This window comes from Neopelma chrysocephalum, unplaced genomic scaffold, assembly GCF_003984885.1.
Source record: "Neopelma chrysocephalum unplaced genomic scaffold, ASM398488v2 Primary Assembly neopelma1_86, whole genome shotgun sequence".
Lineage (NCBI taxonomy): Eukaryota > Metazoa > Chordata > Aves > Passeriformes > Pipridae > Neopelma > Neopelma chrysocephalum.
In genome coordinates this window covers 5,180,774-5,208,632 of record NW_020897748.1, presented here as the reverse complement: position 1 = coordinate 5,208,632, position 27,859 = coordinate 5,180,774, and the positions used below count along the sequence as shown (strand labels likewise).

At 40.0% G+C, this 27,859-nt stretch overlaps 1 protein-coding gene across 1 annotated transcript in view; it reads left to right on the top strand.

The window, feature by feature from the left end:
* Positions 1–27,300, top strand: part of SDC2 (syndecan 2) — a 60,131-nt gene extending 32,831 nt beyond the window's left edge. Inside the window, exons 2-5 of the mRNA XM_027692312.1 lie at positions 15,161–15,272; positions 22,763–22,896; positions 23,704–23,839; positions 25,060–27,300. Of these exons, the coding sequence (XP_027548113.1) occupies positions 15,161–15,272; positions 22,763–22,896; positions 23,704–23,839; positions 25,060–25,223 (546 nt within the window). The 3' untranslated portion in view covers positions 25,224–27,300. The remainder of the gene's footprint in view (positions 1–15,160; positions 15,273–22,762; positions 22,897–23,703; positions 23,840–25,059) is intronic.
* Positions 27,301–27,859: the final 559 nt, after the last annotated feature.

The following is a 27,859-nucleotide window of genomic DNA, read 5'->3' as shown; positions in this document are numbered from 1 at the left end:
ACAGAATGTATATACTAAGGTTTTGTGGTCAACTCTTTAAATGCTACTTTTATCCTTTGTTTCAGCAAGTGCTGAAGGACTGCAGTTGGCTGTTCCAAACCCAAGTGCTTTCCATTTTGTGTTACCTCTGAATTATGGCTGTAATGAACACAGAGAGGGGAACAATACAGCCCTCTCTCATTCTCACAAAATGAGGTTTCAAAAACCAGGCCCCATTGGCTGGCCAGTGCTAGCTGGGCTTGTGTGAGAGCTGGCACAAAGTGAGCGGGGACAGATTAGTGTCCAGTGGGCACATGCCCGGAGATAGCTCGCTGGAAATTTCTCCCCAGCTTTCTGATGACAAAATGAGGTTTTTCTCTCTGAATGCAAATGGTGTGCCACTTCAAACCAGCCCTACTGGGAAAGTAACAAAGAGAACGCCTCGATGTCTGTAAAAGCAGGCTGTGACTTGCCTGGAGGGACGCTTTTGGCTCTCGGTGCTGTTTGCTGCCTGCCTGAAGCTGGTGGCTGCTGAGATGGTGCACTGGAGGAGCAGCAGCATTCCCAGGGCCAGTGGCTGCCGATGCCATGGGCAGGGGATCAGGCAGGACAGGCCTCTACCTCTCCCTCCTGCTCCATAGCCTGTGACCTCCAAAGCCGATTTAAAAAATATTAGACCTGCAGAGCATGGTTTGGTCTTTCTTTTTATGTAGGACGTGGTGTCTGGGAAGGAAATAGAGAGTGATTGCTGCCTTTCCGGGAGGCATGGAGGCCTCCTGATGCTGCCCTCACACTGGTAATTGGGAGCTGAGGTGTCATCACAGAGCTTTGCACTTTGTTTTATGTCACGTTTTTTGGTGGTGTTCTTCATAACTGATCATTTCCCCCCCCCTTCAGACTCACTTAAAAAGAATTAAATGGAGGCTTGTTAAGCCTTTCGATTGCATACATCTGAGCTGTAAGCCAGTGGTAATTGGCTCTCCCAGCCCATCAGAGGCTTCCTGGGGCAGTGCTCCATGGGCCTGTGTGTGTGCACATGTAATTACTGGAGGAAGGACAGCCCCTGTCAGGAGCTGGGCTGGGCCCTTATGTCTCTAGAGGGGCCTGTGCTCTGTCGGGCTGTGAGGTGAGCAGTTTCAGCACAGCAAACTCTCGAGGTGCCAGCACATCTCAATAGGCCAGTTTTTTCTGCAAGTGAAGTGCAGCTATGTATTCCACTGAACAAGTATTACTAGTTTTAGTGGCATGTGTCCAGTATGGACTAATGTTTTTTAAAGAAATGAAATGAGCTTTATCAAAATGCCAGTAGGTATTGTGTTCCTCTGCCTAGTAGTCTTTGTTTGTTGTGTCATTATGTAGTTGAATGAACTTCTGAGTGACTTTTAAGAAGAGACATCAGTTATTGACATAACTTTAATTTTCAGCAGGAATGATCTTTACCCTCTCAGTTCTCAAATGCTTCTCGGTCATCATCTGCCTTACTTCAGTTATGGTCCCTGAGAATGGCATGTGACAGTGTCTTTCTGGTCTCTTCTGTCTGATCAAAGCAAGTAATCAAATGCTGCCTTCCATGGTGTAACGTGTTGCAATTGCCTCCTTACATTCTTCTTCCCAATATGCCATAAGAAGCTGCCTGCATTTGTATTGTTTGCAGAATTGTATTTATCAATAACTTCTTCATCTAATTTGCTCATATATGTTTACAGCCTTCATGCCCTGCCCTTTGAGGAGAGGTTTGTTCTTGATGCAAATGTCTAATTTGAGAAGAACTTGAATACAATATTATTGTATGATAAAAAACTCCTTTATGCTTTCTACTAAAATCATGTTACAGGAGCCTTGTTCTATCTAGCTTCCATTTAACATAGCTGTATAGATGCTTATGTTAAAATACTGCTTCATGTTGCATTGCTGTCATTTGAAAAGCAGTCCTTGACCTCTAGTTTCTTAGCTATACATATGCAACTTTACTAGTAATGTTGCAAAACTATTCTGTGCTGTCTTGCAGTGGTCTGAATGTCTTGCTCTATGGTCTCCCTAAGCAGAGTTTTTACACCTTCCCACTTTGTCCTTGGATTTTTTTTAAGCTCACAGAATCCAGGGAGGTGAGCAGGTTTGTGTGAGGTCAGGTCTGTTAAGCAGCTGACATCCGTAACACTTAGGCTGATGAAACCCCTTTTTGCTTGTTCCATTTCTGAGTGCTTAGTGATGCTTTTACTGAAGCAAACAGAAACAGGAACTAAGAAGCTTTCTAATGCCATCAGTATAACAATCTTTTTCTATTGCTTGCAGAGAAAAACCTCCGGTTTGAATTAAAGTTTTGTTATTAATCTGGGAATAGCCTTGCAAAGTGCAATTGCTTTGGACATATCTGCAAGAAAACTTAAGAGAATTTGTCCCTTTGATTGGCAGCTGTATGGAGCAGATTATGTGCTGTATTTTTGAAGCAGAACTGTTGGAAATAAAGTGCAGATAATTGGAATACATTCATGCTTTATCTAGAATAACACAGGGTTGGCGGGTTACTTATTCATTGTGTCTGCTATTTTTGCCAACCCTTAACCATGTTAAGTAGCAGAAAGATGTCAGTGCTGAATTAGTTGCTTCCGTAAGACATTGCTTAAAAGCTCTTTTTGTGGTACTCACAAGCAGTACAGAATTGTTAACTCAGAAAACATCCGTTCTTTCTATTCCCTCTGCAAGGGTACAGGCTTAAGAAGGAAATAGAAAAGTTGATCTAACATCTAGAAATAAAATATCTGTAGCAAAGATTTTCTGGATTCAAGTTTAAATTTCTTTCTTTTACCCTTCTCCCTGGGCAGCTTCCTCTGTAGAATTAGCCCTTAGTAGAAATTCTCTTGGCCCTCACCTGAGAGTCTAGTTATCAAGTGTGATACAGAAGTTGGTATCAAATCTAAATCTTCTCTGTGCCTATGTGGGCTGTCAGTTGAGTAGATTTTATAATGTGCCCTTAGATTAAAACAAGGTAAGTCCTAGTAGTTCTGAGGGCACCAAGGGGTAGTATGGGTCACTGGGCACACAAGCTTTCAAGATACGAAGCTTCAAATTAAAAGTACGAGTTGCTTCCCCAAACAGGATCACCTCATAAATATTTCTGATAAGTAGAAAAGTAGAAGAAGAATGGATGTGGCTGCTCGACTGTGGCTGTTCATAAGTTACATCCAAGTAAGATTGCTGTGCTAGCACTGACCTTCTCTGTTGATACCTCCAGGCACGAGCCTGCACAAGACCATGAGATTGCTTTTTGATGTATGCTGATATGTATTGGGTTTAAATTTGCTTTTCCTACCATGCCAAAGAAATCTGATCCTCAAGCTGGAGACCTTTATCTGATAAGGAATTTAAAAATAGAGCAGAGTGTTTGGGGTTTGAGTTTAAAGTCTGAAAAATTTACCTCTCTTTATTGTTTTCTTCCTCATCCCCCAAGTCAGGTAATGTGTTTTCTTACTCAGTGGGTAAACACGTTTGCTACATTCTGTTTCTCTACAAGATATTTATATAGATAGATATAGATATAGATGTGTATAATTGCAAGGCAAAAGAACAAGGCAAAAGAAAGTGCGCTAGTTAGAGAACATGATCCCGAAAATACATGGATTTGGTCTGTTTTGTCTGCTGTGCATTCACTTTGCCCCCTCTCAGGAGGTGGCTCAGGTGCATAGAAGGATTCCTGGCAGCAGGGTAGTGATCTGTAGGGTATTAGAAGCATATCTAAGAAGTGGAGAAAAAAAGAAATAAAAAGGGAATTTGACAGACCTCTTTCTGGTTTCTGCTTAGTACCTCACTGTTTTGTGCTGTATTGTAAGCAGTGCTTTAGCAATAATACAGACAAAGCCTAACAAAGAGACTTGCTTGCTGGCAGAAAGTTGCTTAAAATAACTTACTGAGGATAAAGAGGCTGCCCAGGTCAATAATTCTGTGAAATCCTCAATGTGTAGCAGCTCCAGGAGGTTTTGTAGGCATATAGATTTTTAAAAGCTTTAGACTTGATAAGGCAGTAAAGATTGCAGAGTGCTGCTAACCTTGTATTGATAGTGCTGGGACATCTATATGAAGATTTGAGGTTTGGCTATAGAAATACTGAAATCTTTGTTTCCTCCAGCAGAACTCTGATTTAAAGTATGAATGCTAGAAAGAAAGAATTGTTCTTTGTTAGAAGACACTTAATACCGTTAAGAGCCTTTGTTGTATTTTACTCTTCAGTTAGATCTATGACTGTTAAAAATGCTGTCAAACAACTTACTTGGCTTGCTTTCCTTTAAATCAAGGGAAGTAAATTTATAAAATACAGTGTATTTTATCCCTACCTTCATTACGAATTTAGTTCTTTTGTAGTTCTTCTGTTCTACTAGTTTTATGTAGCATTATTTTTAAAACATCAGCTGAAGGTAATCAATGCGATGCTTATTTCAGACAGTTTTATTAAAGGCAATTGCTCATGATAATTGGGAGAGATTATGTTATCACTAAAGCTTCAGTTAAAGCAGCACCTTTCTTGACCATGCTTTAAACAACAAAAAAAAATTATAATGTACTGGTTGAAGGTAGTCCCTTATGTAATTCCAGTTTAAACTTTTTTCTGAGAAACTCCGGTATATTCATTTTTGGAGTTGTCAGATCCATATTCTGCCATATCCCTGTGCAGAGCTCATAGGGAGGCAGTAGCATAGGGCAAAGGAGCAGGAGCTGGGATTTTGGTGGAGTGGGGAACCTACATAGGAAATCTGGTATCAGCCTTTCCACTGCTTGTGGAGTAGCCCTTTTATTTTAGTGTACCTTCTAGTATGTGGTTTCAGCTTGATGCTTTCCAAGTATATTTGTAGGGTTTTTTAAGAGCAGACATATGCTGGCTGGTTCTTCTTAGGAATATGAATACTTGTTAATTGTTGTGGTGTGTGGAAGTGTGGTGGGTATGGAGGCTGACAGCAGACTGCCTCACCAAGGCTCTGTCTTGTTTTGTCTTGCTGTGCAATTGTATGGGCAACTGTGTGGGGAGAAATTCCTAATGATATAGTAGAAATTCTCTTTTAGTGATTCTGCTCAGTATATCCATCTAGTTTCTGAATGAAGCTCTGGGCTGTATATATCTTCAGAAGAAATTGTCCCCATGGTTCCCTTGTCCAGTCTGATGCTGAACTGCAATCCCCAGGGAGCTATCAGGAGAGTCAAAGACAGAGGGAAGACAGGAGGGAAAAATCCTTCCTTCTTGCCTCAACCCCACCTGGCTAGGAATTTGGCTGGCACTGCTGACAGGATGCTGTGTCCCCCCAGCTCAGCCTGTCTGTCATCTTTGGCTGGGGAGTCAGGCGGGCTTGTGTTGATGGTGTACTAGTTCTTTCTCCCTGGTGGAAGGAGGGAAGTCATGCCTGAAGGGCAGCATACCAGACAGAAGGCTGCTTCTGAAGCAACGTAGTTAGTACAAGAAACCATATCTCTGATTTCACTCAACTGCTTTTATAGTAGAAGTTATTAGAGTGGTGTTTTATCCCATGCGAAGTAAACTCATTTCTTATCTTTGTATGCATCCAAGAGGATATGAACACCAAGCCTTTGTAGCAAAAATTCAGTTAAGTAAGATGGGATCAGAATGCTGAATCCAACAACTTAATCTTGGAGACCAGTGAGATGAGTGGGAGTTGACACCTGGAAATAGCAATAAAGTCATCCTTGTTGTCTTACTGTTTGGGGATGTGGGATACCAAGAGGTATCTCACAAGCATGTACCTCATGCATGGTCTCTCAATGCTGTCTGTTTGCTGTGTGTGCCTGAGGAGACTGTACCAGTGGAAAGAGTAGCAGTGATATCAAACTGAAAATGCTCACTCTTTAAGCTGTGAAGTCTGATTCCTCCTCACCTTTGACAAACTTCAGTTGCCATACATAACTTTTGCTAGTAATATTTAATTGGTGCTTAATGTAGCTATAATAATATAGTTGTTTTATAGGTAACTTCCCTGTTTATGTGAATGTACTTGATTGAGACAGTTTATTGCTAATTCTCACTACTAATGGCAAAAAGATCTTAATTTAAATGATTTCATGTTAGTTGAGTCTGGATTCCTTGCATGGGGTTATTTTGTTGAAATCCATGGGCTGGAAAGGAATCAATACGGGGCTTTTGAAACTGGTGGAGGTTTGCAGTGCTTCCACTACAATTGATTACAGCTGCATTTGTAGGGCTTTAAAAAGAACAATCTGTATTAAAAGCATTATTCTTTGGTATGAACTAGAACAGCTCTAAATAGGTTTCCATGGGGTCTGCCCTGCAATTTGACCACTTCAAGGGATTGCAGTAATCACCAGTGGGCCAGGGCATCAAGGCAGAGGAAAGGCTATTAGGTGGGGAGTTATTGGCATGCATGCCAGAGAGGTTACCCTGGCAGCTTTAATCATTCATCCACATTCTCAGGAGGAGGGACAAAAATATAAGTGTTAGTTCTTCTGATTGATTAGCAAAACAGATCAGTAAAGCATGAAAGGAGAGAGGAGGTGTGTGTAGAAGAACCAGTATGCGTTAGACTTAAAAGCACTGAGGCAGGTACATGTAGTTATGACCTCTATACCAAATGCTACCTGCTTCTCCTGTTACTGTCAGACTTGTGACTGGTGATTCAAAGGCATGACCTCTTCATTCAGCATTTTCAAAGGGGAGCATTTAGGTTCTTGGTCATGGCTGTGCCTTAAATTTAACCTGTCTGCACATGGGCTGATGTGTCCTTAAAAAACTGATTAGCATTTTGAGCTGTGACAACAATTTGCATGGTGGTTTTGATCCTATTTTTAGGGAAACCGATGGGTGCTTTTTGGAAAATGTGCAGAAAATTGCTATGCTAATTGAGATAAATCAATCTGTGATGCGCATTGCTGGCTGCTGGCTTCTGATGCTGTTTTGCCTGCACTGCCCTTTAATATTTCAGTCTGGAGTAGCACTTTGGCAGCTGATTCAGCTGTAGCCCCTTTAAAATAGTTTCTCTGTTGTATTGTGCCTACGTCAAAGGCAGAGTTTAAGAATAAACTGTTCTTTGCACCAACTGATTGCTTGGCATGAAAGCTAAAAGAGCTTTGAATCTTTAAATTTGGGGATACCCAGAGAAACTTTGATATTAAACTTCTGCTTTTATCTGGGAAACGGGAATTGCTGTGTACTGTAATTGGTTTTCAAGGTGAAGGCGACAACTAAACTGCAGTGTTCATTTCTGGGTTTCACATACAAGGAAAGACCTGTTGGTGTGGGGGTTAGGAAATGTGATATAATGTCAAATGGGGGGTTTGCATAAACAGCACAGCAGTACTGTTTGCTTGAGCTGACATATCAGATTTGCCAGGCCCCTCTATCATTTCTAAGTAACGATTTGAAGTTGGAGTAAGTTTATGTGGTCATGGGATTAGGAAGGTCCTAACTTGTAGACTGTGTAGAACTGCTCTTCACTGCAGTATGGTGTTGGCACCGATACACAGAGATAAAGGTTTGGTCTTCCAGAAAATTATTATAACTGAATGAAGATATAGGTAACTTCTGCAGGGTAGATGATGAAAACATCTTTGGAGTGGCACGCTCAACTGTGGTCTCATTCAGCTAGCAGTCTTTTAATACTACTTCACAGGGGCTTGAGCCTAGCTGGATAGCGTAGGAAGGCTATAGGATAACTCATGAGGATCTATTTTTGATTGTTTACTAAATATTTGTTGTAAAATCTGTTATAGCTGGAGAGCATGGAGAAAGTTGTTTGATCTGTCCTTCATCACAGATCATGCTATTGATATTCATGTGTAAAGACAGAAAGCTCTGCCTGATCTTGCTGCCCCGCTTGCTCATCTCCCTCCTGCATCATCATACAGCAACTTCTGTCCCACCCTGGGCAACACAATTTTTGGATAAGGGTTAGAATTAGATACTAAAGTTTGGTCTCTGTGTGCATCTAGTAGATAAATGATACACCACTGGAAATCAGACACTGTGAAAAGAAGTTGGAATTTACCACGAACAGACCAGAGCTTTAGAGGACATTTATCTTTCTTCTCAAGGTAGGACAAGCCTCAGCTCCAAAGCTGTAAGCAGGCCAAAGACCCACTATGCAGTTTTGTGGTCTTTATAATGGGATGAAAACCATTTTCAGTTAAGCTTGAACAAGTTCTCCTATTACTGTTTTAAGTTCTGTTATCACATAATGTACCATACGGCATATAATTACATGAGAGAATATTTCTAAAGGCATAGATGACTGTTAGAAAACAGGAACACGAGTTTCTGTAACTTTGTGAAGAGTGCGAACTTAAATCTATCAACTGCAGCACTGTAATTTCTTTGGCATGTGGCTGTGAGTGAACAGTAGCTGACGTGGTGGTGGCTTGTTGGTGTCTTCTTGGATGCAGTGTATTTTTGTATTGTGAGCCATGACATAGACTGCTGAAATGCCTGACACCAGCGAGAGTTGTTTTATTAATGCAATCCCTGTCAAATACGCCTCTGTTTTGGTAATTAGTCTGGCGTAACAGATTGTGTGCATCTTAAAAGCCAGCATATTTAGGCTCTTGGCTCTGACATGAGGCAATCTCTGTAAATCAGCTCTTTTGGTGGACTCTTCTATTGTTGAAACTAGCAGTAGTAGAAGCAGTTTGCAGTACTTGTGTTTATTTTGGGCTCTCCGCCTTTCCTCAGCAGCCACGAGCGGTCAAACCCTTTCTTTATCTGTCGTGAGAGATTGGAGGCCTAGAGCTATAGTTTTGTGCAGCATCAGGAAGTTATACATGAGGTACAAGGAGCGTGAATAATCTTTCTGGCATGTGCTCCAGCTGTGGTAGTGGCTCTGCTCTGCACCATACAGGATGACAGCCTGCTGTGCCGCTGCAGGCACCAACGCTGTCCCTGGAGGCAAATGCAACACTAGTAGGGACACCTATGCAAAGACAGTTTACTCTTCCACTCTTACCCGAGGAAGGGCAACAAATGTCCTCTGTGATTTTAAAAATACCTGTGTAAATGAGCTCTCCAGAATGAGTCATGGCAATCAAAGCTTGTTATTTAATTGGCCAAAGGCAGCGGTGGGGGAGATGGTGGCTTTTGCAAATTCAGTCCAGGCAGTTTCAATCGCAAGGTTGGTTTTCACATTGGGTATGCGGATGAGCATGAGGACTGGCATGGAAAGGGGCCAGCCTTGGGGAGTGTTTGGAGGATTTTAAGCCATTCTAAGGTAACATCAGGAGGTGGTAACTGTCAAAATTATTTGGGGGAAATGTGCAATGCAGATATTGGCTTCTGTATGAAACCCTTGCTCACAAACTTGGAAAAATCAATCTGGGGCCTGGTGTTACAGAAAGAATATTTTTGCTGTGATGACAATTACCCAGACTGTGGTGCAGGGCAGCTTCCCTGTGGCCAGTACCCACTCCACTAACATCACCATTGTGCAATCAGTATGGTTTCTCCAAGGGAGAAAATGGGGAGTCCTTAGAGTGTTGTGCTTAAATGATGTCACCAATTATTAGTGTCTTATTTCTCAGAAAATTCCACAATTGCCCACCACCGTGCCTCCCACCACCACTTTTGCAGAAGGCCCCACCATGGTTGGTGCAGTGCACTGAGCTGGGGTTTGCATGGAAAAGTTTGTGTTGTGAGTTCTTCAAAGTGCCAGTGTCACCTTGAAAGGAAATAATGGGGACTACTTCTCTCCTTTTCTTCTGTTCCCAGCTGTAGGGCATATCAGTGAAAGGAAAGGCAGGCATCTGTACTAAGACAATTAGTGCTAAACATACCTCATAACATAAAATCCTCCTTCAAAATTGCATGTTTGTAGCTGGGTACATGTGGACAGCATAGGGAATTGCAGACTGAAGGAGCTGGCAGAGGCTCATCTTTGAGAACCAGTAACATGATGAAAAATGGAAAGTGGATGCTCTTCTGGTTGGCATGTTTCTGTGGGAAAATCTGGTGCATTGAGGTGGAAAATCTGATTTTGAAGTTTTGCACTTCAGATTTTTTGTTTAAAATCATGATTCCTGGGCAAGGTTAACAAACTCTTAATGGGACAGTCTCACCTGTGAGACAGCTTTCCTGGTGTGATGACACCAGGAAAGCAAAGAATTGGCAAACAGTGATAGGAAGATACCTGCCTGCTTCAAGGTTAGTAATGCTGAGGTCTGTTAGGACTAACTCATGTTAGGTGACAGATCATAATTCCTTTTGCAGGAAGCCTAGAGAGAAATACAGCTTCTTCACAACTGCCTTTTCTCTAGCCTTCAATGGGAACCTCTGCAATGGCCCTCAGGCTTTAGGTGAATGTATTCAGGTAGTTAGCTTTCCAAAAATGTAGTGTATATAAAGAATACATCACTCTTCTGAACTCTAGACTCACCAGCTGAGCATGCTTTTATGCAAGTGTGTAACTGCACTATATATTAATAGAAGAGGAAAATCTGTTTTTTTTCTCCTTCTAATGTGTAAGATCTCTGCCTGATCAACAGCTGTAATGCTTGCAAATTTTCAGAGGCCCCTGGCTTAGATATTTGTAATATAACATCACTTTTTAAATATTAGTCTCTGGTTCCATGCATACTAAACAGGTTACATCTAAAAGAATTCCATTTGGGGAAAAAGGGAGGCAATGTACCATTAGTACCCAGCTGCAAATCTCAAATTCTCTCTCCCATGCATATACCCAAAAAGGCAGAGAATAAAAATTTGAGTGCATCTGTAAATAATAAAATGTTTCCTTCTATGTCAGCTACTCATTGCTCTTGTGTCTGAGTTTCAAACAGCCATGACAGTCATGGTAGACATTACTTCTTCATTGCTCCTCTCACCAGCTTTCTTGGTTTCATCCACATGGCATCAAAGTGTGTAATGTCTTACTCCTAAATCACCCCCACGTAATGGGAGGACAGACAGTAACAGCAGCACTGAAAAAGGGAATGGCTATGACAGGGTGCTTTGTTCTTTTTTTAAAATGAAATGTGCCATCCATTCCCAATCCTCCTGTTGTCTGATTATTGTTTTTCAATTTTTTGCTGCTGTAATTTTGATGAATGATTTATGCCTTTTGTAAGATGATGATACCAGAAAACCTTTTTTGCTTTGTTTCCTCTCTCATTTACTGTCAAAATAAGGGTTTGGGTTTGGGTATTTTTTTTTAATATGTCCTGGATTATCTAAATTTATTAAATTAAAAATTACTTTGAATGTAAGCTTTAGTAAAATAAAGACTTTGAGATTTCAAATTCAACATATTACTGGTATGAAAATGTCTTTTATCTAGTACTTAATGGGTGCTAATCTACACTACATCCATGAGATTTAGATTTATGCCAGTGTAGTCAATAGCCAGACAGGAATCAGTGGTCATTGGTATGCAGCATGTGAAATATTTGGGTCACAGGATTTTGCAGCATTATATTCATGGAATAAAAACATAAGTGGGATAACAATGATGGACGAGAATGCAATCTCTGTCAAGAGGTAACGAGCAGTTTTTGTGGCTTCGGGGCCAGATTAAAGAACTGATAACAGAGGCATCCTTGCCTGGTGTTCCTGCTGCTTTAATAGGTCTGAAAATAAGGCTGTTACATAAAAGTGATATGAGGGCTTTCATTTCAATTGTTAGCTATAGGTAATAGTCCCTTAAATATTTGACCTTCATAAAAACTAAAAATAGTTTTATGTAGCTAGAATTTGCAAACTTTTTTTTTTCCTCCTAAGCATATTGAAATGCTAGTACAGACCTTTCTCTGTCCAAGCCTACTGACTACAGACTTGTTTTCCCAACTTTTCTTTTGTGAACATCCTGGAAGTAGTCCATGGACCCCCATGGATTCCCAGCTGACAATCAAGAAAACATTTCTAGAGTAAATACTAAATCAAATTTATTTTTACATAGCATAAAATTGCAAAGCATGGCTTCAGTGCTTGATACTCACTTAAGCACCGTGAAGTATTCTTTTATTTTCATTAACCATCTCTCATTTTTCTAAGCTTAATCTTCACAGAATTATTTTTAATGGCTGTGTATTTTTTGTTTAATGTTGGGCTTTTCTTTTTATTCTTAGCTTTAAGGCATTTTTCATTCCAAGTGATCTAAGGCAGCCATGTGCTTCTAAACAACTGGGATAAAAGGTGCAAGCTGTGGGTGTAGAGGGAGTGCCCCTACCCAGAGTCTACTCGCCAGCTTGCAAAGAGAGTCTGTTTGGGGACAGTGCAATGAATGCATTTATCTGTGCAGGTGCTCGGGGATTTTTAAGCTAGAGTATGCTTCTTTGTGCCTTTGGTTTGAGAGGGTGCTTGTGTCCTGCCTGAGTTCCACCAGTGGGCAGAAGCAAGGGGCTCTGGCCAGGGAGGCTACAAAGCATCTTCCTCAGATGGAGCTTGATGTCTGATCTGGATGCATTTGGAGTTCACTGTACCATGTATTTCTCCTATAGTAAATATTGTACTAGTTCTGTAATACTGTGGGGAATAGTTTTCTCATTCTGATGGAGTTGTGCCATCCACAGTACTAGATACTAAATAATGTTTCATATTGTATCCATTGCATCCCTAGAAAAAAATACAATGGATTCTGAAATTGGGGCTGAAGGCTACCCAAGCTTTTCTTCCATTTCTGTTCCTCTGTTTTCAGCTGGTTTAAATCCTGAGAACATCTCAGCATTGTAAGAAATAAAAGCTTTTGGTAGCTGAAGAGCCATAATTCATCGAAAGAAAGGGAGTGAATATGATGGTGGGGAGCCTGGCTGCCCAGTCACTTGCAACTTGGGCTAGGTTGGGTTAGCTGCTCATCTGTCTTACAGGAACTGAATTGTTACAAGAGCTGCCAGGAGTCATTTCTGTCTTCTCTGTGTTCTCTGTGAGGCTGGAAAGAGCAAGAAAACAGGACTGCTTGTTTTGACAGGGGAGTGGAGAGTGATTGGAGGTTTTATTTGGTTTTTGAATTTTACTAAGTTTGCTTCTGACATAGAAGAGGGAAATGGTCTAGGGAATAAATTGATTGGTAAGTTCATATTTTTATTTAACACAAAACATTCTGGGCATGGATGTGTGATGCTTCTGTTCCCACGCAGACTAGTTTTCATTCACTAACTTTTGCAAACTCAGGCTGTTTCTTACTTCTTGCCAAATGCAATTTCCATTGTTAGGAAACTCCTGCATGTAGGTCTTCAATTTTTTTTTCCCAACTTGGCATTGGGTAACATTTACTGCCTCTGATATCTTTTGAATATTGTGTGGCTTTTCTACGCTCATGGTCAGCCACCTGCATTTCCTTTTCAAAATGTTTTGTTTTTTCCTGCCTGATATTAAGGAGTGGTCTCTTTTGTACCATGCTTGTGTCTGAAAGTAAAGTGAGGTGAAGTGGCTTGGTCCATTGTGGCAGCTGGATCAAGAGCAGGATATTTGTCCCGTGACAGGGAGTTGTTTTCCCATGCGGAAACAGTCTCAGCTGTGTCTTAATTATAATACCACCTATACACCTACCACGGTACTTCATGACTTCCTTTGGAGACATCTTTTAAAGGAATTAAGTCATTTGATGGTGACCAGACATCATCTCAAATTTCTGCTTTGGATTGCAGCCAGTTCCAGGCAGACCATGTGAAACAACAGCAGATGAGAGCAGGCCTTTTGTAAACTTATATTAAAACCAGGGCTCTTTCCCCCTCCCCCCCCCCAACATGTCCCATGTGGGAGGAAAAGTGGCCATAGAAGGAGTAGACTTTGACCAAGTATCATGTTGTTTTTCTTTTCCTCTGTAGAAGAAAACCGGGGTAACATTGTTTTATTTTAGAGCTGTTCAGAGATGTATAAGGTACCCCTGGTGCAAAGATCTTTTTACTCTGACATACACTAATAATCAGGATGGCCTCTCTGCTTTCCATGAAGAATAATTTTTTATTGCAGATAAAACTGAAGAGCAGTTTTTTGCTGTGAAGAAGCTTAAAACAGGAATCTGTTGCCACAAACCTCCTAAAAAGAAGTCCAAAATGTTTTCAACAATATTTTTTAGATCCCTGGGAAAAAAAGTTACCTTGGAAAGTCAGATATGAGTCTTTGCATACAGGAATTACCCCATACATAGTTTGGCACTCCTTTAGAAAAGCTTCAGTGAATGTTGGGTAGAATAAAATTGGCAATCAATGCCATGCAGTAATAAGTAAGGTGGAAACATTTGGGACTCAGAGCAGTTTTGGGTGCTTATATGAGATACAGAATAGATGCATTTTGGTATACCATTTTGGTGTTTGGGTTTTTTTTTACTAAAAAGTCCATTTAGAACTGTCATACTTCAACAAGTCATCACAAACAGGCGTTCACAGAAATGCTGGTAAAAGTAATAGCAATAATAGTACCTTCTCAGTCATCAAAGATACATGGCTCTCATAAGGAAGTTTATTCTCTGCTAGGAAAGCTGTGGAGGAAGGCAGTTGCTAGTATTTCGAAGCCTGAATTGTCAGTTTAAAAGATGTTTGATACCTTCTTCTATTTTCAGCTCATTTTAGCAGAATCTCTCTTTAGTGGGGAAATACTTGCAGACATAAAAATCTGGTGCCAGTTACAAGAAACCAAATTTTTAGCCTATTGAAGCTGCAGTTAAATTTTAAGAGAGACTTGTTCATTTAGGAATTGGAGCATCATGCTGCCTGATCCGGCTGGAAATGTGATAATCCTTAAACAATAGCACTGTCTTAGAAACATTTGTATTCTGTAGTCCCAGTTGTTTGTTCTAATTTCTAAAGAGTTTTGTGACGTTTGGCTCAACTAACCTCTGAGATAGTTTTTGATACATGTTCTTGTTCATTCCCGTTTGAGATCAAATGAACAGACTTCACATGACAGCCTATAGATTTGTATATTTGAGATCTTGACAGAGGGCTTCAGTCCTGGGATTTGCTTCTTTCTTGTTACAGAAGCTCTGAAGAGTGTATTTGCAAATCCTCTTTATTCATTCATGCATTAAATAAGATAAAGTGTGGTTTTCATTGTGTGGCCTTGGATTTTTTTTTTTTATGCTGTAATTTTTACAAATTTGTATAACAACTTAGATGAATGCGGGACATAATCTGAAAGTATAAACTTCAGTGTGCCATCAACAACTTAAAAAATAGAACTGAAGATAAAGAGACTGCTATGCTAGAGAACTGTTATCTTTTTAACCATTCCCTCTTATCTGTTTTCCAGAGAACAGATTTGACCTCTGATAAAGATTTATACCTTGACAACAGCTCTGTTGAAGAAGCATCAGGCATCTATCCAATTGATGATGATGATTATTCTTCTGGGTCAGGTTCAGGTGAGACAATGTGTCACAAATTGATTTTAAAAAGTGTAAGAAGTAATGCAATTATTTGAGGAAAGACTGTGCAGTTTTCCTTTATAAGTTGGGGATGATACTTTCAGTGAATATCATGAGTGCTGGGCTCTCTATTTACAGAGCACTGAGCACCCCTGCGGGCTGGGTTTTAAGTATTAACTGTCTGCTCTTTTCTCTTACGCCTTAGTTGCATCATTTCACTGCGTTATTTTCTCTCTGCTGGGTCTCTTCTTTTCCTCTGGTTTCTGTGTAGATCTCTCTGGAGTTTAGTAGTAAGGATTAGTCAAGGCTTAGTTCTCCCATGACATAATGCTAATTTAGCAGCAGCAATCTTGTTTTCTCTTATATGCAGTCAGGTTCACGTAAACATGGTGTCCATTTCTCTTTTGTTGTTCTTTTAACTTTAGAAGTCTAGATACTGCCAAAAAACATGCGTTTTCTCTGAGGTAATTACATGCATATAGTGAATAAAGAAATTCTTAAATATAACATACTGATTTCTCAAACTTAAACACTCATTAGAGGCATGTAGCTAGATGAAAATTTTTCAAAAAAACTGTCAGTGAAACCTCATTAATCATTTCTCTTAGAAAGCCTCTTTGAGGAGTATCTTCTAGACTAGCTTGGTGGCTCCAACCATTGAAAGCTAAGTGAAGGATTTTACGGTAGTTCTGGAAAAAGACATTTCCTTATTGTTGTGAGTATTTCCTGAGCTGTTGTGGAAATCCCATTTATTGTCCAAGTATGTTACTTATTTTTTGTTATTGTAATTTTTATAATATATCTTTTAAAGTTTATACATACTTGTTTACTTTTAAAGGATGAGCCCTTCTTCTAACACCTTGTCTATGTTACCTTGTAAGCCACACTTGAGATTTTTTCGGATTTGTGTTTTTCCTTTCTTTTGGTGATTCAAAGATATGTTAAAATTAAGTCTGAAGAGGTCTGATTATGCTGCCAGGCAAATCCAGGCCCATGGTCATTGGTACCTGGGTGATACCCTGTGTTTTGAGAGTCCTCTGTAGGGGCAATTTGGCATTCCAGTGAGATCAGAGGCTTAACTGGATCTCCTTGCTGTAGACTTCTTCGAGGAGAGATTTAATATTTCATTTGAAAAAAAAAATTAATGAATCAGTGATTTCATTCAGTTCATAGTACTGCCTAAGGAAAATTCTGACCTCCAGGAAAAATGCACTTTCAGTCAGCATCCCATTCTGTCATGTCTTCAGGTGCTGGTGACTTTGTAAGCTTCGGGAAAGGAGATATGTTGACAATAAATAGTTGTATGAAGAATGGTCTGTTTTGGGTTTTTTTCCATCCCTCTGTGGAGTTTCGCTGTTTCTGATGTGGATAATTCAAAATACAGCCCTGCTTTTGAAGTGGAAAAGACTACACAAGAACTGGCTTCAGATTTTATTAACCCAACGTTTATAAAGGGCAATTGTAGGGTACTACACCTGGGGAGGAATCACCCAAAGTACCACTACAGGTTGGGGCTGACCCACTGGAGAGCAGTTCTACTGAGAATGACCTGGGAGTCTTGGTGGATGACAAGTTGACCATGAGCTGACAGTGCCCTTGCAGCCAGGAGGATCCATGGTATCCCGGGATGCATCAGGAAGAGTGTGGCCAGCAGGTTGAGGGAGGTGATCCTGCCCCTCTGCTTGGCCCTAGTGAGGCCACATCTGGAGTACTTTGTCTAGTTCTGGGCTCCTCCATTCAAGAAAGACAAGGAGCCACTGGAGAGGGTCCACTGGAGGGCTACAAAGATGATGAGGGGTCTGGAGCATCTCTCTTATGAGGAGAGAATGTGAGAGCTGGGCCTGTTTGGTCTAAAGAAGACAAGACTGAGAGGGGAATCTTTTTCATTCATTTAAATATCTCATAGATGGGTGTCAAGAGGATGATGCCAGACTCCTTTCAGTGGTACCCAGTGACAGGATGAGGAGCAATGGCCATAAACTAAAACACAAGAAGTTCCACATCAACATGAGGAAGAAATTCTTTACATTGAAGCTGGCAGAGCACTGAACAGGCTGCCCAGGGAGGTCGTGTAGTCTCTCTCTGGAGACATTCAGAACCCACCTGGACATGTTCCTGTGTATCCTGCTCTAGGTGACCCTGCCTCAGCAGGGGGGTTGGACTGGATGATCTTCAGAGGTCCTTTCCAACCCTAACTATTCAGTAATTTCTATGATCTCTGTAGTAAAAGTGGAGTCGAAAGGACAGAATCTAGCTCTAGACATCACCAACAGTAATGGCTTGGCTTTCTTTTCTTGTGCTCAGCCTTGAGCTATGGGTGGAAGATGGAGTGTATAGCACTTTTGCTGTCTCTGGCAATCTCTCTTTCTTTCCTAAAAGAAAACAGGAAAAGTCTCATTGTAGACTGAGACAAGCTGAATGCCCCTGCAGATAACTCATGTGACAGTACCTGGATCTAATATTTTTGAACAAAGCAAGAAGTCTTTAGTTCAGGGAAGCAAAGGAGCATCCCCTCCACCCTACTCCTCCTATGCTTACTGCTATCTCTGTTTTATGTAGAAAGTGTCCTGCAGGTGTACCATTGATCAGTTTTTCTGATATTATGTTCAATCTGTCTCTCTTTACTTAATACTCAGTGATGTAATGTTTCTAACAGAAAGAACCTTCCCACTCAAGAGTGGTTTTCTTGCTATGTAATTCCAGTCCAAGCAAATTTGATCCAGTAAAAGATCCAGGATGACAACATGCTGACTCCTTTCCTTGCTATGAAAATTGTTAGCTGCCACCAGGCCTATGGAGATTAACAGGAATTGTCAGCACCACCATTAATGCCCTTGCAGGTCTTCAAGCAGCATTAACATGGACAAATCTCACTGTAGGCATGACACATTTCAGACTAGAAATTGGCTTTCTGTAAGGAGTACCAAAGGTGATGGTGTTCAACAATTTGCGAAGGAGCCATGCCTGCTTCCTCATTGTCCTGTATCAACAGGAGAATATCCATAGTGAATTCATTAGTCCATTGTTTCTTTCTCGCAGTCTCCATCTCTGAGGAAATGCTTCAGTCTATTGTCACTGTTTTTAGTGTTGGTGTTTTACATAGGATAACAATAAAAAGTAAAAATAGTTTTCCTGCCTATATACAACTTGAAATGCTTTTATAACTACTGCTACTTTTTTTCTCTGGCATGAAAGATTTTTCACTGAGCCTTGATCTTGGAGATAAGTGCAAGTAACTGCTAAGAAGCGTGACTACCCTTATGTTAAGGAAAGGTACCATCACTTTCAGATTTATCTGCAAGTTCTTTGGAAGACTGCCTGTCTTGTTCTTGTGTCTTCTCTTAAGTTACTCATGGTAAATACATACAATATATATATCAGAAAATCATGCAAATTTTTACTTCACTTTCTTGTCTTCCCCAACCCAGTATTTCTCAGCAACTTGAGTTGAGAAGGTTAGCTCAGGATGAACTAGGTGTAGACTGACTGGGGACTGTTCTTGGAGGAAAGTTGTGGTGATAGGATTGGAGTTTCTCCAGGCAACACAAGAGCAGATCTGCTTTGGCTCTTGACCTAAAGGGAAGCTGATGGGGGTGACGTGGCTGAGGAGTTGAATGGCCGGGGGCCGTGGGGCTGGGGAAAGGGAGGGCACGGGCGCTCTCCCAGGTGCTGAACAGGAACCATCATGGGTCCATGGCCAACCCTGGATGCCCCTGGCCTGTATGGCAGTGTGTCTGGCAGGCATTCCAGCTGGGGCCACACACCCTCTCCTGCTGTGCTTCCTCTCGTGGTGCACCCAACACGGAAAGTATTCATTTTCCCTTTCCTAAGGTCCCACTTGTAAGTGCCTCTCAGATCATCTTGGAGGAGGAGCTTCCTCTCTCCACCCGCTAAACCAGCCTAAGCATGCTTCATGACATTGGTTGCGTGGTTGTCCAGGTCCTCTGACATAAAAGGCTTTGTTGGGGTTTTTTCCCTCCTTGGTGAGAGTTATCAGAGACATGACATCCTTGCACTATCTCCAGTTATTTCAGCTGCACTTCTCTGACAGGGCACTAGTATTATGTTTTTAGTGTCATCTCTAGGTGCCTAACACTATGTTGATTAGAATTGCACTGGGAACTTTGCAGTGAATGGGGATGAGGTAAGCCAGCTGAAAATGTGCCATTCTGGTGTGTGTCACATCACTGATAAAGATCGAAGGTGTGAAAGAGATGGTGGTTATGTGTGTGCCCACCTTATCACTAATTTGGTTGTGGTGGTAGTACTCCCCGAGTGTGATGTGCAATAGCAGGCAAATATGATGTCAAAAGATGGGGAGAAATGATTGGATTTGTTTGGTAGGAAGTGTTAATCACTGGCTGGTTTGCAAGTAAAAGTGCTAACTACTATGGGCTTTTTTTGTCTACAGCTAGCTATAGAGTAATTTCTACTTTCTATGCAGTAATTTAAGCTGGCACAAACTTGATTTGACAAGTTTCCTCAAGCACTGAGCGTGTTAAAGAGTATTCATGTTCCTGTCATCCAAGGGGTGGCTAATAGACACATCACCGAGGGTTATATTAGATATTTCCAGTACAACAGCACAATTTAGAGCTATTTTGACCACTATGAAGACAGCAGTTGGGCATCCTGAAGAAGTTACAGTGGATAAAAGATGGTGTGTGATGGTCGAGAGCTCTCAGCTCTCTTCCACAGAGATGGCTATGGGTTTAATTACTGCAGAGTTTTTGTGGTGCCCTGACTAAGAAGGCAGTATCTATTTGTAGGGGGACTAAAGGCAGTGAATACCCAGCACCATCACCCAAGCTGGCCAAATCTAGAAACCACGTATAGAAACTGTGATATTTTCAAGAGGAAGAAGTAAGCTCTTATACTCCAACTGCTTCGCCATGTTCCTCTTAACGAACCTAGTTGGAAGTTTACATTCCTGACATTGTAGGTATTTTCTTTCCAATCCTATTTGGATTCAGTGAGGGAACATGATACTATGTGAAATGCTATTGCTGTGTTCTGGAGAGGATTAGTGACGGGTTTTTTGATTCTTCAGTCTTATTTACAGGTAATTCTTAGAATACTACTGTCAGTTTAGCAATGGCAGTGTCTTCCCCTTGTTTAGATCTACTCCATGCCAATCTGAGGCCTGTCTAGATAAAGCTAATTGGAAGGCAGGAACCATGGAGATGTGTCTGAGCCAGTAACTGAGTCAGGCCTAAACAGTAGGTGCTTTGATGTTTTGGGGATTGTCAGAATTCCCCCGAGACCATATGCAAGAGGATTTGGGTACCTTTGGTGAAAATCTAGTGACTAGTCCCAGAGTTAGATCAGTCACCCATTTGTTGAAAGACAGTAAATCTGCATCATCCTTAACCAAAGAAGTTCAGACCTGTAGTGCTTACCATTTTATCTGGCAGACACAATTATTGCCTGAAGCAAAGGTGGCATCTAAGGATTTGGAGGAGCAGTTGTGATTAAATGGGACTTTTCATTTCATAAAAAGAAGAAAATAAATTTCTGTACTCTTAAAGTGGGTTTTATCAGATCTCTTATCTGACAATCAATTTTAATTTCCTTGACTATGAAAGCCTTGTGTAATATGGAGGAACTTTGGAAGGTAAAGCAGGCTGAGCTACCCATTGGGCCATTATTTCTCAAAGAAAACTCTTGAGTCAAAGCCAGAAAAAAATTCCTGTTGGATGCCTTTCCTCACCTCTGTTTTGAAGCAGGATGTTGATTTTTTGATCTCTGAGTAGCATTTCGGGGAAATACCTGAGGTCTTCATTCTGAAGGTTGTGCTGTAATTTTGGTACATCTGAAGGTTTTTTCCAGTATTAATCTGTGCCAGTATCTTTAATTACTTTTTTTAATGATTCTAAATTTTATTTTCTACCATACGAAGGTTGTTTGAGTTATTGTCATGTTAATACTGTGCCTTTCAATGCGAAATGTATGTAATGCTTGATTGTGAGTTCAAAACATCATTATTGCACTCATATTTTCAGTCTGTTTTATTTCTCTAAGAAAATAAATTAAAAAATCTGTTTGGAATGAGTGAGTCATACTATTCTGTTGTAAGAGGATATCTTTTTATTTGTTAGGAACTATTCTTATGCACATTTGCTAGATTTATTACCCAATAGTTACTTGGGTAACCAGTGCCTGTAATGAGCAGAACACATTGAGATTCCTAAGGAGTGTCCAAGAATAGGTCAATTCTTTTTCCTCTTTCAGGCCTTGCAATAATTTATTCTCTTTCCTGTTCTTCTTCCTTTCGCTATCACTAGAGGATATTTATGAGACATGTCCATTATCTTATTCTAAAGGAGCCTTCGTACTCCAGCAGAACTTTGAATGTGAAGGAAATTAAATTTAAGGTAATCTTTAGGGAGTTTTCTGTCCTCTTACTCATTTCAACAGAAAAAAGGCTTCTGAATTATGTGGAGTTCAAAACCATGTGAGTTCCTAGTGACTGAAACATAAAGTAATAACAATCTTCTTTTAGATAGAAACTGATTGGTTTTTTGTTTGAGGGTTCAACAGATGTGCTGTAGAGGAGAAATTTTGTTGTTGAAGGAGTATGTTACAGGGAAAAACTGTTCAGTTCAAGGTTTAAGTAAGGTTAAAGAAGTTTACTGATTTATTTATTATATGTAATTAACTAGCGATCATTGAACTATGCTTTTAGGCTTAATATCAGCAGATAACCACAATACCTGCCACTTATAAAATGGTAACATACAACTCCAAATTTCTAAATTACCTTCTGTAACTGATCCAAATGTGTGCCGCATGCACATAGACATCCTTCTCACAGGCTATGGTTGTGTAAGCTCCCCTTATCTGAATGTACCAGACTCTCTGCCCATACACTCACTGTAGGATACTTAGATATCCCCAGCCCTATGTGATCCAGGGCACCACCACCTCCTGCCACCCCCAGGAGATGACCCTGCACCCCAGGGTGTTGGTTCCAGCAGTGCCCCCATGGTGGCTGTAGGAGAGCTGGAGGTGGCTGCTGGGGGCACCCACAGTGTGGTGAGTGGCACTGCCAAGCCCCAGCAGAGCCCCTGGTGCGATGAGGCCTCATCAGACCCCATGGCACTGGGGTCTGCTCATGTCACACCAGCCCTGATGGCTGCTGCTTCCACTCCAGACTTTCTACCCCTGTTACAAGTGTTAATGCTTTTGTCGTACCTCTTTTCAGGGTGGATCCTTCTGTATGAAAAGTATCATGGTCATTTCCTGATTACTGTTTATTCCAGTTGATGCACTCCCTTCCTTATTCATAGGATCACTTGGGGCAAATATTGTCCTGACAGTTTGGGACACACTGTTTGCACTCACGTCTTTATCTTAGCAGGCACTGTCATCTAGGCCCCTTGCCTGGGGTGGGCTGTGCAAGCACCTCTATGTTGGTGTCATAATAAAAAATATAATTGGTCTGGAAGAATTTCACAGGTTAATGAAGTGTTACGTTTTGTCTCCAGGTGCTGAAGAAGAGGAGGATAGTGCAGTGATAACAACATCCAGAACACTTCCAAAGTTACCAACTACTAGTGACGCATCTAGGGCTGAGACCACCACGGTGAAAATGCAGACCAAGGGGCCTGCACAAACAAAGGTGCGTGGCTGGAGAGCAACACCATTTAAAGTTACTCCACTGTACCCTATTGGTGGCTTGAGGTTAACACTCTTTTATTTATATGGATTAAAAAGCCCCCACAAACTTTACTTAATGCTACTATAACCTGTTAAATGAGTCCAGAGCTGTTCGGTTTCATTCCTACTAGAAAGTCTGCATAGAAATGTCTGGATTTCACATGAAAGAAAAGAAAGATGCAAAAAAGAATATATCATGATACACAGGACAGTTTCTCATGATACTTTTGAGTCTGAGCTGTACCTTTTTTACATCTCTCAAAGAGTTATTAGAAAAGTCTGTGTGAAACTTCCCTTCTCAAGGGAGAATGCTGTGTGGTTTGACTGTAGTTTGAACACTTGCCAGGTTCCATTAAGTATTTCAATATTTCTTTCTACCACCATAAGTAGTACTGTCCAAGTTACCTTCAAAGGCATTTTGCATATAACATACCTGATATATTAATTTCAGAATTGTTATTTCATTCAGAAGCTGTTATTCTGATAAACACAGGCAATATTAACAGCTGTTTGCTAAATATACTTCTGAAGGTTTTAAACTTACAGGTAGTGTTTTTCATACTGACATCCTGATGACAAATAGATCCAGTCAGAGTGTCTAGACCAGCTTTCCATGGTCTAAAAGCTTTCTTTGTGTTGTGTTTGTTGGTATTGTGGAGTATGTGTGTGAAGCCACAGCTACATGACTGCCCATGACAGGCAGTGACTGTGCTAACTTGTGGCGTGCCCTCTCTGTAAGCAACGCTCTGTTTTTCTTTTTGTGCCACAGTCACCTGAAGAAATTGATAAAGAGGAAAGGTCTGAGGTGGATGCCAAGAAAAAGAGCGATGAGCCAGGGGATGACACCGATGTCTTCACTGAGAAGCATTCAGAAAATCTCTTTCAGAGAACAGAAGTTCTGGCAGGTGAGGCGGTGTTTGCCAAGGTCTATCTCACCAGAAATACAAGAGAAAACAAAAGGGATTCATATCAAATAATGCAAACTCAACATTTGAGTTTTCTTGGTATATTCATAGTATTAAAAACATTAGTACTAAGTACATTCATAGTTGGTAGCCAGTGGTTGATTTGAAGAGAATGAAATGGGCATCTTCAGGAGGTACTTGGTAGTTAAGTCTGTTGTTAATTGATTCAATGCCCACAAGTTAAATACTGCCAGCTGAGTATCTGGAGCTTCCACAGCTCATAAAAGGAATTACAATTTGATTGATCCTTGCAATGAAGAAATGTATTTCTCACCTCCAAAGAGCATATTGCTGTCTGGTCCATCTGGTACAGATGGACACTACCTGGGAGGAGCTCATGGCAGGTGTGGGTAGACAGAGAGGGATGGATGAGCACCAACTGTTAGGGTACGGATACCCCTTAGGATACAGAGGGTCTATTTCCATGCATTACTCAGGGAGGCAAAAGATGGTCACTTTTGTTTTCACTACGTGAGGGGTTTTATGGTGTGCAGCTGTTTACAGGTACACTTTTCCCCCATGTCCTTGGAAGGGATGTAGGGAGTCATGAAGTCACACAGTTTTGGACCACATCTTCCAATGAGCATCAAAATGTGAAACAGCTTTAAATCCACATCAGTGGAAGCATGTGAGTTTGCTCTTGAAGTCTAGTTGGAGTTGATACTTTGCGCACACTCACAAGTGCAGGAAGTGTTCTCTCCTGTTATTCATCAATACGAAATTCATTTCAATCTAGAGTCAGAGTGAAACGGACAGAGAAGAGGGAAAACCCATTTCTTAGCTAGGGTAACAAAATACTTCTTTTAAAGCTGAAAATGTAATTGTTGAAAAATGAGTTTGAAAGACAACTTTATGCTCTGGCAGTACTAGTGGCTTTCTTAATTGGGGCTTTGAAAAAATTCTAATAACTTTTTTAGAACTGTGGGTTGTTGGATTGCTGACTTGTAGGTGGAATGTCCTTTTAAATAATTGCCTTTGTAAACACAAACAAGCTTTCTGACAATATATTTCAGGATACTAATAATGAAGATAGTTGCATAATGGGAGCCCTTTCCTGCAATTTGAAAATAATAGCAAACTCGTTGTGTGGGGTGAAAAAGAAGCATGGTGCTTAACTTGTTTTTCTGGCATATTGTGAATCTCTGTTTCTTTGATTACAGCTGTTATTGCTGGCGGAGTTATCGGTTTTCTTTTTGCAATCTTCCTTATCCTGCTGCTGGTATATCGCATGAGAAAGAAGGATGAAGGCAGTTATGACCTTGGTGAACGTAAACCATCCTGTGCTGCCTATCAAAAGGCACCTACTAAGGAGTTTTATGCATAAAATTCCAATTTAGTGTCTCTATTTATGAGATCACTGAACTTTTTTAAATAAAGCTTTTGCATAGAATAATGAAGATTTTTTTTTTTCATTAAAGAGCCATTACGGCACCTTTATGATAAAACCCCATTGTATTTAAAACTTTTCATGTATTCCTTTAAAAATGTAAAATTAAAACTTAACATTTGCAGTGTTCTGTGAATAACAGTGGCAAAGCATTATTTTATAAAACCATTGATGTTCACTGAATGATTTTTAAAACTTTATGCATAAATATAAAATAATGAAAATTATTGTTTTATCCTATGGTTCAATGAAAGTTGTTTAATTTTTGTCAGCATGTCTCAGATTGATCTTACAAGTTAGTTTTTATTTCATTAATTTATCTGTTTCCAAAAAATGCCTTTTTGTAGTTGTCATGGTGCAATTTGTCTTCAGATAATACAGATAACAGTAACTTTTAGTGTAAATGTAATTTTTCAGCTATGTAAACTTTAACCTCCACTTTGTATAAATTTAAGTGTCAGATTATCAATTTTACACTTTGCATTGTTTCTCAGCTTACCTGTAGCTTCAGTGAGATTTGTAACAGCAAATTAATGTGTAAAATTGGATTATTACTACAAACTGTATAGTCGTATTCTTACTAAACAAATCTCCTGTAAGGAAGATTTGGAGTAAGCTACTGACGAACCTAAGCAAACCCAAAGACTCTAACAGTATTTTGAGAAGTTGCTGCAGATTTCTATGGCCACTGTATTTGTTAATTATTTGCAATTTGAAGGTACAAGTAGAGGTTTAAATTTTTGTTCTTTAAAAATGCATTTAAGTTGTAAACGTCTTTTAAAGCCTTTGAAGTGCCTATGATTATATGTGACTTGTCGCAGACTGGTGTTAATGAGTATATAACAGTAAAAGAAAATGTTGGTATTTTATAAGCACAGACAATTCTAATGGTAACTTTTGTAGTCTTACATGGATAGACATAATTGTAATTTGGGAACATAAACACTACTGAATAAATCATGTGGCCTAATACTAAGAATTCCATTGTGATATACTTTTGTATGCTTTTCATTTTATGTCTACTTGCTTATGTTCTAATGTCACAGAGTACATCTAGTAGATCTTAAAAATCTAGACCAAAAAAAGAAAGGCTGTTGATCAGACTTATCTTCACACCAGATTTATTGCTGAAGTGGCAGAGAAAAACGAGAATGTTCAATTCTTGCATCTGGTGTATGAGTTATGGATCATTTGACTTTTGCATTATATTTAATGGCAGTATCGACGCAGACCTGTTCTTCCTGCAAATGTTGTTTTCCCTACTGTAAAATTCAAAGGAATACCCTAGCTTATTTACTGTGTGTATTGGTTTTTGATTTGTTGTTTGAGTTTGGTTTTTTCCCTGGCCCATTGGAGAATTTTGGTTTATTCTGCTCGGACTCCAGTAGAAGAGTTGAGACAAGTGGAATGTCTTCATAAGAGAAGAAAGAAATATTCCGAATAGAAGAGAAAAGGTTCTGTTGCTTAGACCTTAGAAAGGTGTTGGATAGAGGGACATGTGGAGAAGACGATAGTCTGCCTCCTTATATTATGCTTTGTAACAGACAAATGGCTTCGTCTTCTGCTCTGTTGACCTCCTATTTTTTTATTTTTGAGATTTCCAAAATATAGGTGTTCAGGATGTCAAGCTGAAGTACATCTCAGAAATGGCAATGTATTGTAAATAAGATCTGGTAGCTCTTCAGATAAGAGTTGCCTAATTTGTATTTGTTGCTGTCCCAAGGTCAGTGGTCATTTAGGAACAAACAAATGCTATCCTGTGCTCAATATTTAATATATTGCTTTTTACTTAACTGGCAAGTTTTTTGAAGCCATACAACTTCAGCAAGTAAAAACAGGGTAAGAATTTAACAGGTATATCTTATTGTGCAATATTTAGTGAACTTCAATTAGTAAAATAACTGCTTGAAATAACTGTGCCAAGAAAAGAAGATTTCTGGCAAATGCTGTGCCACTGCTGTAAAATAAAGCATTTGTTAAAGTGCCAAAATAAAGTCTACCATGCCTAAACTAATACTTTATTTGTAGAGTCTGACATCCAGTTTTTTGAAGCCCACTTTGCTTAAGGTAGTAGATCTGAATTTCCTTTAAGGGTGCAATTAATATTGCTGCAAATATAGCTATAAATATTAAACACAAGATAAACTGACTCCTCCTTCTTCATAAGCAAATTAAGTAGCTGTTTTGATCTTACTTATATATGTTAGACTCTGCCTCTATACGTACTGTACAGGCCACTTTATCCTACATAGACATCTGTTGTAATTAAGCAGGCTGCCAAATATTATGCTTGTCTAGTTCCTTCTGCATTTGTTTACAAACAGAAGCAATGGTAAAGTTTCAGCTTTATTTCACCATTCACCTTTTTTCCCCTACACATCCATTATCCACTCTGTTATATGCGGAAGAGTTAATGCTTCAGCTTTGTAGATGAGCCTGAATATTCCAGTCCTCCCACCCTCTCTAAAAAAAAACCTGAAACCTTTTTAACATGCAGTAGGTGTGTTAGTAGAATTTATCATCTTGTGATCGCTTTGCCTTTCTGTTTTAAGTGCCAAACCATACTATTAGGG